At 29.6% G+C, this 12,860-nt stretch overlaps 1 protein-coding gene across 6 annotated transcripts in view; it reads left to right on the top strand.

Annotated features, from left to right (window-relative positions):
* The window catches only part of LOC122718888 (TGF-beta receptor type-1), a 40,337-nt gene that overhangs the window by 5,312 nt on the left and 22,165 nt on the right, over positions 1 to 12,860 (top strand). For 4 of the 6 annotated variants that reach the window (XM_043944268.1, XM_043944271.1, XM_043944267.1 and 1 more), the window contains exon 2: positions 6,788 to 6,899. In XM_043944268.1, the coding sequence (XP_043800203.1) occupies positions 6,788 to 6,899 (112 nt within the window). Of the gene's footprint in view, positions 1 to 6,787; positions 6,900 to 9,740; positions 9,899 to 12,860 lie in introns of those variants that run through there. The other 2 variants (XM_043944270.1, XM_043944273.1) reach the window with 2 other exon arrangements.

Consider the following 12,860-nt stretch of genomic DNA (forward strand, 5'->3'; position numbering starts at 1 on the left):
TTATTTAAAAAATTCAATTCACGAGAAACACGGCCTCGATACCGAATGGGATCGTCGATTCGAATTCGAAACGTTGTATTTTCATTGCCTCGTGTGTAAATTGTCAGGTTATTCGGCCCAGTTTTCACGCAGAAATGTGGACGGTGGTCAGTGGAGGAGATCGAATCCGTGGCGGTCGTTTGAGTATATTGTTATTCCGCGAATACTTGAGACTATTAACGTTCACGGAGAGCAGAGATAAAACGGTCGTAGGTCGGGAAAAAGGCTGTTGGCATCGCGGCAACGACCTTAACTGAAGCTCTAAGCATCAGTGACGAACAAAATCCATGGGCGCGTTATTTCGTGTGAAATAATTGAATACAATGGAAAGAAAATGATAACATTATTTTTAATAGAAATTATATGTTTATTAAACAAGTGACAATCGATTAAATATGATTTATCTTCTGATAGGTTTAAATGAAATCAATGATATATGAATATAAAATCTTATTATGATTATTTAAAACACGTTAACATTTGAATTCACAATAGCATATAAATAATCAACGATTCGACATATACATTGCTGTAAACATGCAAAGTAATATATTATAATCATTCGATGATTACTTAATTATTGATTGATTACACTTTTTAGTCTGTTTAAAATCAAGTCTGTTTTTTTTCTTTCTCTCTTATATTCATTATAGCTTCATTATAGATGATAAAATAATTTTTTGTATAATATATCATTATGTAATATTTTAATTATACTATGATACTAATTTTTATTTTAATTGACTTGAAAAATAATTAAAGATATATTATGTTATTTACGTGCAAATGTATTCCAATTAATGATCAATGGTGATTAAATGCTTGAAAGATTCTATCAGTAATAAAAAATTAATTACTATACATATATGTTATTTAAATCCATACAATATTTCAATAATCATGAAAGATATGCTACGATAATCTGATTAAGAAAGTGAAAGTTTTGCATGTTTTGAATTTATTTCGATGACTAGACTGCTAACAAATTTTATTAATATAAATATTTTTACTATAATTAATATCGGAATAAAAAAATTATATCAAATATTTAAATTTATAATTTATCGATTTTGAGAAACAATTATTCAAATTCAAGTCAGAATTTAATTTTCTAAATAAATTAATACAATTTTCATTTATATCTGAAAGTTTTATCTCTTGAAGAGAGAGAGAGAGAGAGAGAGAGAGAGAGAGAGAGAGAGAGAGAGAGAGAGAGAGAATACTACAAGAGAGTTCTGGGAATGAGAAGCTTGTGTCTTTTAATGTAAATAAAGGACGTTAGGATACTTATGAACGAGCTTAATCCAATCCATGGGCAAACTGGTGGTATGCTTACAGGTTTGATTATGGCGTTAGTTTGCCTAGTTTTAAGAGGATGATGTTGAAAGCTTACCTAAACAAAGTTGGCCTTTGTTGATTGAAGGAATATTACGTAATGAATGTATGATTAGAAATTATTTTAATTTTTTATAGATATAATTATAGAAAATTATATTTTTCCTAAAAAAAAATATGAATAAAATAATTGAAAGTTTTTTTTTTTAATTCAAATTCAATAATTATTTTTAATGTAAATTTTTCAAGTTTTAATTTTTTAAAAGATTAGAGAATCAAATTTCTTTGTTATATTTCATTTATGTTTGATGATATATAATCACAATTGTCTGAATATTTGTATCAATTTTATAATTAACGAAGTTATGACTGTAATTAACAATTGAATGAACATAATCCAAGTCTGGTATGCCTTTAATCTATCACTTTTACTCATCACATAGATTAAACTAATCTAACCTAACCTAAAATTTTATTAGTTCTCACATAAAATATTTATATCATTCTTCCATATCGAATATATAAAAATAGTTTATTGTAAAATCTAATCTAAATTATATTACTACATTTTCTCTTTTTCATGAATAACATAAGACACTTTAATCATCAAAATGAAATAAAATAAATTTTAAACATAAAATATTTTTAATCTAACCTAATCTAATTCAATTTAATCTATATATTCCTTGGATTTTTTTTTCATATTTACTTTAAATAATAAAGACATCTTATTTATCACCTTATGCAAAATAAAATCAATTTGGATTTTAAATATAAAATATTTTAATTAAAATCTTCTGAATATTTAGAATTTGTTTCTAAGATACTTTATTGCCACTTGACATTTTTCGTATTGGAATTTAATCGTTTATTTTGGCAAAGGATGTAAGAAACATAGTTTTTTTGATGGAGAAACTAAAAAAAAACATCCAAGGAAGGAAAGTTTCGGACATGTTTACCGCAATTTGTAAGCAGACTGGCGTAGCTAAAACCGTGAATACGGAACCATTACGCTTAATGTAGTTTGTAAGCAGTCTGGTAACATACTCCACGATTACGGAACTAATCTACTTAATTTTAAGAAAATAACGATCTTGCCATAACTTGTTTCAACTATTTATCACAACAATTTTATTCAATTAGTCGTTTTAAGTCTAGAATTGATTTTGTAAATTAATTTTTAAATTAGAATTAAAATTCTTTTATTCCATAAAAATTAATTTTATTGCTTTCAAAATCTGTTTTTTTGAAATCTGTTTTTAAAATTACATCATGTATAAAAGATTTTCTGTTTCATAAAAATTAAAATTATCAAGTTTCTATCTCATGTATTATAATTCTATCTTTAGAAAAAACCATATTCAATATTTTGAACAATTTTCGCTGTCGAAGTAGTAAACACATTTGATAGAATTGCACGAATTTGCAGTATTTTGTCAATATTGCCATGTCGACAGATTGAAAATAAAAATATTTAAATGCAAAAAAAATAAATATGCAATTATTGAACTTTAATGCGATATCTATTATTAAAATGATATATGATAAACATAAAGTTAAAATTTATGGCTATTGTTTAATAATTTTATTTTTTTTAAATAATATTGTTCCGATACAATATTCTTGTGTTAATTTACAAATTTTAATTTCCTATAAATGCATAAATATTTACAAATCTAATTATTTATGATGTGATATCAAAACAATAAATGTTTATATAAACATTTCAAAACGTAACATTGTATAATTTGTAATAATTAAGAAATATTTGTACTGAAAAGCTATTGTGCATTCAATAGTCTGAAATTTTCATTAAAGATTTATCTATTGCGAATAACTTTCAATAACTCATGCTTAAGCTTTAAATAAATTTAAAAAAAGCTATATGTACTAAGAAATAAAAATTTCGTAAAAAAAATCAATTTTGAATAATTATAGATAAATCAAGTGAATAATTGAAATCATTTTATATATCATGAATATTGTAAAATTTTTAATTATGTCTCACAAATGTAATTATACAAAAAAAAAACTTAAATCAGCAAATGAACTTAAATCAATTATTATATAAATCTTATTCTTAATTAAATAAAATTAATATATATGAAAATCAGTTTTTTTTCCCACTTCAATTTCTCGATAATTTTTTTCTGTTTTCCATTGTTGGCTTCAACAATATGCCAAAAATACGTCAAAGTAAGTACGTAGCGTCCTCTATACTGTAGCAGATATTCACTCATGTATCCGGTCTCATGAATGCAGAATTCGAGATCAGTCCTCTACGTGGCCATACTGTTGAATCGCAAATTAGATCTAAATACAAATCGCGCGATGGCCGCACGACCAATCACGAATCTCCGCTATCGAATAAATTACACGGCAAACGGGTCTCGTTACAGCTTGGCCAACAATTCCTCCAGCGATAATCTCCGAAAGGTAATTGATAGGGAATATCGCGAAGGGATCGGTCGATCCGTGTCTAGTTAGTTTGGCCACCTTGTCTTCCATAATGTCTAACCTACAATCACGCGTGTCACTAGATGGCAGTCTTGAAAGTTTCGTAGTGTAGATGATTATCATAAGTAAATATTTTTATCATAGTTTTTATAGTTTTTAAATTAATAAAAGATTAAAATGTGTCGTTGAAATGTGAAATAATATAATAATATGAAAAAAATATATTTGTATATAACTTTATTTCAAGTATATTCAAGTATTTTTTCTAATTCTGCATTTCATTTTCACGATAACAAAATTTTGTCATCAAATATTAGAGATATTAAATGGTGAGAAATTTAATATGTTTAGATTTAATTAATTAAATATCATAATAAATATGTGACGATTTTGTTTAAACATAATTAATTTTTTCGCAAAAGAATAATGAATATAACCTCAAAATAATGTATCTACATGCTAAAGTGGAATATGTATGCCATTTAGATAGGGGTCTCTTGTGCATGGATGCTCGATGCGATGTGAAATTATGCAGAACGGCGTTAAATACTCGCATTTAATATCACCACGTACGGGTGGAATTCTCGTTTCGTTGATGTTTTGTTACCCGTTTGCCGTTTAACTCGATTATAGTTGTTCTCGGTGCGGTGAGTTTGCGCAGAATAGTCATTCTCTTCTCACAAAAGCAGTTCGCGATGAAAGTTTCTCGTAATATTTGCCTTACTTTGATCTGTATTCGGTCTATGTATATGCATATACATGAATAATATCGTATATGTAAAACAGTATTATTTTAATCTTTGAACTATCGAATGGAGAAATTGAATTGTGGAAAATTAAATGACAATGAGGTTAGAATTCTCTTTTTGAAAACTTATTTCAAAGATAGAACTATGGTATTGGAATGAAAGTATTGACGTATTTATTAATAAGATTATAAATATAAATATGTATATATGATGAAGTAAAAAAGTTTCTGATCTGTTTTAAACACTTTGACCTATGATAGCCGGTAAAGATAGAAAGATACAATACATTTTTTTGATCAAAGAAAAAAAGATATATTTTCAATTATTTTTGCTGAGAACAGCAAATATAAAAGAAAAGAAGTGCGTCAAGAATTTATTTGTATATATGAATGTAAATATTTTTGTATTACAACAAATTGTTTATTTTTCTTTGAAGCTTCATTTATATAATATCATGATTTTCTTGTATAATAAAATTACATCAAAGAATTTTTTCACTTTCGAATCATTGTTTTTAAAATTATTTTTTATAATTAAATTAAAAATTTTTTTTTTGAACACAGAAAAACTTGTGAATTTTCAATTCATCATCAATCGTTACAGACAATATACCTATACAATTTTTTCGGAACAAAGTCTAGCTAAATTTTTCCCACATGCACAAAGAAACATGACCAACAAGTTCTCTCTCTTTCTCTTACCTTTCATAGCTTCGATGAAAGGATTAAAAATCCACGGAGTAGACCATGCTATACCAAGAACGGATCTCTTTCGAATTTACACAGAGCTCGTTTGGTACGAATCTTTCTGGCCACAGGAAGGGCCCCGTAGCGGATCTCGTGGGCGCGCAAAAAACGCTTTATTGGGCTCGACGAATTCCATACACAGGTATATTTCCTCGAGTTTCGTGGCCCCTCAGTGTCTGCGTATTCACGCGGCGAAAGAGGTGGGCTCGGCCCGCAACAGACCATTCGATGTGGGCGTGCGCTAATGACTTGAATTAAACTCGTTTCGTCAAGTTGTACCACCTCTCCGAAACCATGTGTTCTGCTTACATAGCATGGAGAAATATTACCAAATTATTTCCTCGAATCCATATTTTTTTTTTTCCTTTTTTTTTTAATCTTTCTTTATAAATTAGATTTTCGCTTAAATAGTTATAAATATGATCCATATGAGGCAGAAATTTTTGCGAATATTTCGAATGATCGAATTATAAATGGTTATATATATATAGAAAAATGTTCGGAAATTGATTTTGTTGTTTTGCATTAATTGAATTTTTTTAGTTTTTTTATTTTTATTTTATTTTTTGTTTTGAAGTGAATTTTATTAAAATCGAACAACGCAAAATTTCTAACCAAAGAACTTTAATACGGGTGTTATCGAGGTTCTTGATGTGCTATTATCTCGGTATACACCTGGCCAGATTCGAGTGGAAAAAAATATAGTGCGATCGAAATGGTGTGCGTCATCAAGCGCGTGATAAATTACCGAAAGAAATAATGTTGCCATCATTTTTCTTCATAATTGCATTGCACTCAAGGCGATTCTTTTTTTGCCTAACTTATTAGTATAATCGTATTGCTTCACAACTTTGTATACGATTATTAACCCGATCCATTTAAATAGTTGCGTAAACATATTCGATTCTTGGTGGTTTCCTGCCGAATTAATATTTTACAAGGAATATATTTATTTTTTTTTTTTCAATTGTTCAAACTTTATAATTAATTATAATAGGATTAATTTGTCATGTATTCCACGGTAATTGTTTATAATATAGATTTTTGAATATATTTGAAATTTTTCAAATTCTTTCTTCGTTTTACATGCATGACTTTTTTAAGTCATTCTTATATAAATTGTAAAGAACAAAAAAAAAAAAATAAGAATAAATTTTTAACAGATCAATGAATTCCCAACTTATGAATCGCGACTTATTTTATTAATAATAATATAATAATATTATAATAAAAATATTTTATTAATATAATTTTTAGCTTTTTATACGATAATTAAAAAAGATTGAATTTTAATAATATAAAAAAAAGGAAGTCGCATTTATTCTTATCTCGTCCAGTTATTGCACAAATAAAAAAATGAAGTATACTCAAGTATACTCCTATATCTACACATTCGATGATACTCGATATTCTCGTTATCCTTGATAGAATTTTTTATTTTTTTACTTATCTATCTTTCAGGACTGAAGTGTTACTGCGATATTTGCACGGAGACCAATCACACGTGCGAAACTGATGGCTATTGTTTCGCCAGTACCAGCTTGGAGAACGATGTGACCACATACGCTAAGAGGTAATGTATTCGCATGAATATTTTTAGTCAACAAAATAATTATTCACCACAAAAATATATATTATTCTCTTGATTCATTGTTTTCCAACCGATCAAATTTCTTATTTAGCACTCAGTTCTCATTCGAGTTTCACCAACTCGGTGATTTAGAACCGGTTCTTTTAACATATCGATATTTATGAATCGATTAGACCGATTTGTTCCGCGTGAAGTGTAGCGCGGAACGTTTGAATTATCATTTGTATGAAAATATTCGAGAGACAATGATATTCGTAATTTATACATCGGAAACAGATCGTTATATAAGCAATAAATATTACGAAAATAATATTTATCCTTCCTAATTTGAATACGGGTTTAATTTAATATCAATACAATTTATTATTCTATATATATATAATTTAGTACGATATTTCCCAAATATTTATCACGTCCATGAATTTGTATCCACTTTTAATTACGGATATATCATTGTTTGTATATTTACCCGTGTATATGTTTATAACAGGAAAACGTATATTCGATTAATATATTAAATTTCTATTTCTGAAATGGAATATATTCGTCGAATAAATATCATCAATAGATAATCATAATATTACGAATAATATGATAAATGTTCATCGAACGATAATTAATTTTATAGAAATAAAATAAGATTCGTTATCTGAAATGGAATACAATATAATGTCTGTGATTATCGCGTTGATGTAGCAGACGTAACGCGGCTCGAGTATATATACGGCAAAAATGATGTCCGAACTTAATTTCAACGTTAATTGGACGTTATAGGGAAGGAGGGGGGATAAATCATGAGCGTAGCAATAAAACGAGCGATCGACGGTATGGAAACGGTGTTATTTCTTGTTATCGCGTATCCTCCGTGAAACGTATCGCGTAAAACCGTATGAAAATATGCGAGATAACGATTATCGTTCTTACATAATTACCGGTTTTAAATTACCTTCGAGTTTTTATTGAATATCGTGTAATCGACGGATTCGTGGTAAAAAATTTTTGAATTAGAAATTGTCCGAATGTGTGAAAAAAAAAAATGAAATAAAATAGTTTTAAAAAGTTTCGATCATTTCTTTTTTTTTTAATCAATTTTCAAATTTTAAGCCATTTCGATACTCGATATTAAATAATTGAACATTTAAATATGCAAAATTCGAATATTAGAAATTGGAAAATTTAAATATTCAAAATTGGTCGAGAAACCAATTTTTAATCGAGTATTTTTCAATTGAATATTTTTAAAACAATTTTAGAAAATTAAAAATATCAAAATACTCGGTAACAAAAAAAAATCGGCTCGTTGTTGGCCAAATATATTATTTCGGATACTCAAACAATTCTGATTTCCTTTGCATCGCGAAAAGAAGTTCAACGGTCCGATTCCACTCGGTTACCGATCGATCCCCTCGTTGTAGTTTCCAGGAACGTTTAGCCGCTTTTTTCAGTTGGCCCTACTGGGCATGATTAGCGCATGTTTCGGCAGTTTCGACGGAAACGAATTATTGTTGTCGGCCGGTGGTCGCGTTGGTAACGCTTCAACGTGCCTATTCTTGTGTCCATTCTTCGTTACAAACTAAACAGAAATTTCGAGAAGTTTCGTGAATACCACTACCTGTGTATCTATATTCCACTTGATCTTTTTTTTTTTTCTTTTCAGTTCATTCTTTATTCTTGATTTAAGGGCGTGGGGGTAGCCATGTATTATATTTATCGATAAAATTCTAGTAGACTATTGACAGAATATCTATTGTGCATTTTATTTTAAAGATAATTTAGATCATTATTATTTCTCAGTCGTATTGGATTTTTTCTTGTTCTTTCTGGCAAAACTTCGTTAATCGATTCCGTTTCCTTCATGGTAAACAAGAAAGGTCCTCTATTCAATAGAGAATTCAAAGGTTCTCGTTGGTATGGAAAAATTGTTGAATCGGTATTGGTCTGTGACTCCGTAGACGAAGAAATTTTCTTTATTATCGACGAGGATCTGAGCCGTCTGATAGGAACGTAAAACTTCTTTATTATGATTCGGATAATACAAAGAATGAAATAATATTTGAACATGTTAACAAAATCTTCAAATCGAATGGAATATATTTATGATACGATATTTATTGATATTATTAATTTTCCTATTATTGCCAATATGGCAATTTAACGATGATGATGTATATGAGATATATAAAGAATGCGATACGATACGCAGTTTCGAAATCAAACGAAATCGACCGAGACGATCTACGATAGTCTGAGGTCGCAGACGTGCGGACGGGGCCTAAATGTTTAATGCGCCAGACGGATAATTCGGATAATTCAGCCGGAGATCGTATCGAAAATAGCACGACCGAGATTATTTGATTGGTCGAGACATGAAAGCGGCACGAGACAATTTCCTGCTATATCGACCGATTAAGTGACATGATTAATCCGCATCAAATTTTACACGCTTCATTTTTCTTTTCCAAGATCGATTGACACTTATCGTCGTTATATTCTTCGCTAATAAAAGATACATAATGGTGTGCAAATACTTTTCGTATAGCCATTCTATATTCATCCAAAAAAAAGGAAAAAACATATCACTCGAAATAATGAAATATTCTCGATGTTAAATTATTTTCAATATCAATTATCCGAATGATATGGCAACTGTGTCGGTTCAACGAATGCGTGAAATACGCCGAAATAACAGAGAAATTTGCTTGCGTGCGAAGCATCTGAAAAGATTAGTCGGTTGAAAAGAGGGAAAGCAGTAAAATTGCGCGTTTGGTACACGGTGGAGAACGAACTGTTGAAATTAAACGTGGCATTGTGATGTTGTGAAAGGTGCCTCGACCGAAAGCAATGGTTCCCACCGGAAGAACCGCAGTCCTGCAACAGAAAGCGGGGTATCTATCGGTCCAGCATCTGCTGTGATAAAGAGTACTGCAACAAGAATATAACTCTGGAGTTACTATCTCCCAACTCGCCTGAATTATCCTCAGGTATTCTTTTCGCTGTTTTGCAAACAGCAAAACATACCCTACCACCTACGTGTTTTTCGTTTTACTTTTCTCCTTTTTTTTTTCCATTCGTTCTAATCTTTCGTGCTTTTCTTTTTCATCTTTGATATTTTTTTTTTTTCTTTTTTTTAGGTTAGTAGGAAATAAAAGATGGATGGTAAAATTTACAATAAAAAATCGATTTTAATCATTTTTATATTATAAGAAATATTGGATTTTCATACGTAACGTTTAATAATATAAATAAATTCATAATCACTCGATGCTGAAAAAGATAATTCGATTCAAATATATCTATTTATTGAATTTATTATATTATATAATAATTCATTTTTCATTACATTTTATATTTGAACAATCAAAAAATTATTTATAGCGGAAGAAATATTATTATATTAATAAAATCTTTTAAAGAATTTAAAAAAAAATAAATAAATAATTGATCGATTATTTAATTAGATGAAATTAAAGAAAAAGAATAAAATAAATTCACAACGAAATAATACTATTCATTTACTTCCTATCAACCTAATACATTAATAGTTTTTCCTTTCTCTTTTTCTTTGTTTCTTTTCTTGTTTTTTGTTAACATATTCGACTTATTGAATCCCATAATAATAATAAAAACGCAAATAGAAGCGTGAAAATAACGTGTCCTGCTATAAAAGCGTGAGCACATATTAATCCGCAACATACACGTTCTCGATAGAACGCATGCGCAGATTTGGCGTGCCGCGCGAGTTTTATAAATCGATGCCGGACGAAATTGTAAAATGATTCGCGTAATGTTCGTTTCGGGTGTGGTTTATCAGTTAGGGAAAATATTTTGCAATTTAATCGCAATTCTTTTACAACGATTGATGTAAAAAAAGATTGTTATCGAAAATCATGTCAATATTTGCCATGATATTTCAACACGTGATATTTCGAACGAATAGATCGAAATACGTGTAAACGCGTATTATCGTATCGGTTGCCGGTTTCAAAAGAAATGAACCTTTTATTTTTTAAGCGCTTTAGTGTAATTATCGAATTATTGTTCAACTGAATTGGAATAAGAATTCTGCTCATTTTCTATGGGATAGCAGGAATGGTTTATTGTTGTATTGTGTACGATTCATTGTTTATTATAATGTAATAGAATTAATATTTTGTTACTATTATATTCTAACCGATCCAATTTCGCACGATTCGAAGAAAGTTTAATCTAAGCATAATTTTCTGCTACATTACGTATGTTCTTTAATACTCCTAACTAATCTACTCGTTATCAATAGCAGCTTAATGAGTATTATTTTCAAGTATCATTGTTCTCGTATATCTACTATAATACTAAGTGTAATAACTAATAAAGTAGAATATTCTTCGCATAATATCCAAGAATTTTCAAAAAATTACCGAACGTATGAAAAAAATGTTTAAAACATTTTAATAAACATTTTTGAAAATAAAATAAAATTTTGAAATCGAGGAAAAAGAGCAGAATTCTTTTAATTTAGTTAGTACAGTTTCGATTTCATCGTGGATTGTTTTACCGCTTATAACTTTCACCATAATTTGCGGTTTTAATCGATTCTTCCCCCACTCTTCGATCACGAGCGCGCACGAACTCTTCTATTCGAAATTACAAAGCTCTTTATTATCTCTTTTCTCTCTCTTTTTCTATTATCACGAGTGAGAATCGTTTTCATGGAAATATTTTTCCATTCGACCATTTGTCTACATATGATTGCCTACGCTCCGATGAGCACGTTCCTTCTTCTTATAGCTAACCATGAAAACAGGCGCAATAACGAACTTCCTAACGAGATCATTAACTGCATTCTTTGCGGTCGTAGTACCGCATATCGTACTGCCCGTGTTTCTTCTCCCTCTCTTCTTCTCTTCCCCTTCCACTTCTCCTGTAGCTCCTCTTTCTTTTCTCCCTCTTTATCTATCCTGTATTTGGCAGTCTGCCTCTTCTAATTCGCGAATATATTCCCTTACATGTTCAACTAGCCACGGGGTCTGGGCCGGATTAAAATTTCACCGCGCAAAAATATCGTTGAACCGATTCCTCTTCCTCTTCAGAACCACTTGAATCTCTTCGAAGCTTTCGTGCTTCATATTTTACATTTGTTAACGTTCAGATAGCATGAATCGTACATATAATATGCGGATTAACATGACTATTTCTTCTATCGTGAATCAAATTTTATACAGCTTAATGCGATTTTTTAACGTGATCCGTATCAGATGAACTACTAATATTTTACGATAGTTTGAAAAAACGAACTTTCAACGGAAAAGCAATGTTCAATAATATAGAGGGCTAAGACTAGCAAATAGTGGGGATAGCTCGTGGTCCAATAGGCAGGCAGATTTGCGATCGTATAACCGACTTCTATTGGTCGTATATCGTATACAGTCATCTACCAATCAACTTTCGTTGGAAACTACATCCGTTTTTATATAGCCTTCGAGTTAAATCAACTGCGAATGAGACTTTTCGCGTCGATTCTTAAAAATATCCACGAAGTCATTTTAAAAAGAAACTGTTCGAAGAGGAGAGGAGATCGATGTTTGGACGGTGACGTAAAATTTTCTCATACTTCCATCTGTGGCTGGCTCGTGTATGTGCGTTCAATAGGTTAGGCAGGTGCGAAACTATATATTATGAAAAGTAAACTGCACATAAGGATGTATTACGTGAATCTAAAAGTAGGGAAAAGTGAAATCGTAATGTTGCCTAATAACGAGTTTGTTCCTCTCATGATCTTGGATGCTTCAATTGCCACCATCTATTATTTATTTACTTTATTATTTTTCTTTTTTTCTTAAATAATTATTATATTTATATTTATAACATAAATGAATGAATTCATAAATATATATGAAAAAAATATTATATTTTATTTTATGAAATAATATTAATGGAACATTAAGTACAATATTAATAAACTAC

Source organism: Apis laboriosa, unplaced genomic scaffold (genome assembly GCF_014066325.1).
Source record: "Apis laboriosa isolate Shangri-la unplaced genomic scaffold, ASM1406632v1 scaffold68_cov148, whole genome shotgun sequence".
In the NCBI taxonomy this organism is placed as follows: domain Eukaryota; kingdom Metazoa; phylum Arthropoda; class Insecta; order Hymenoptera; family Apidae; genus Apis; species Apis laboriosa.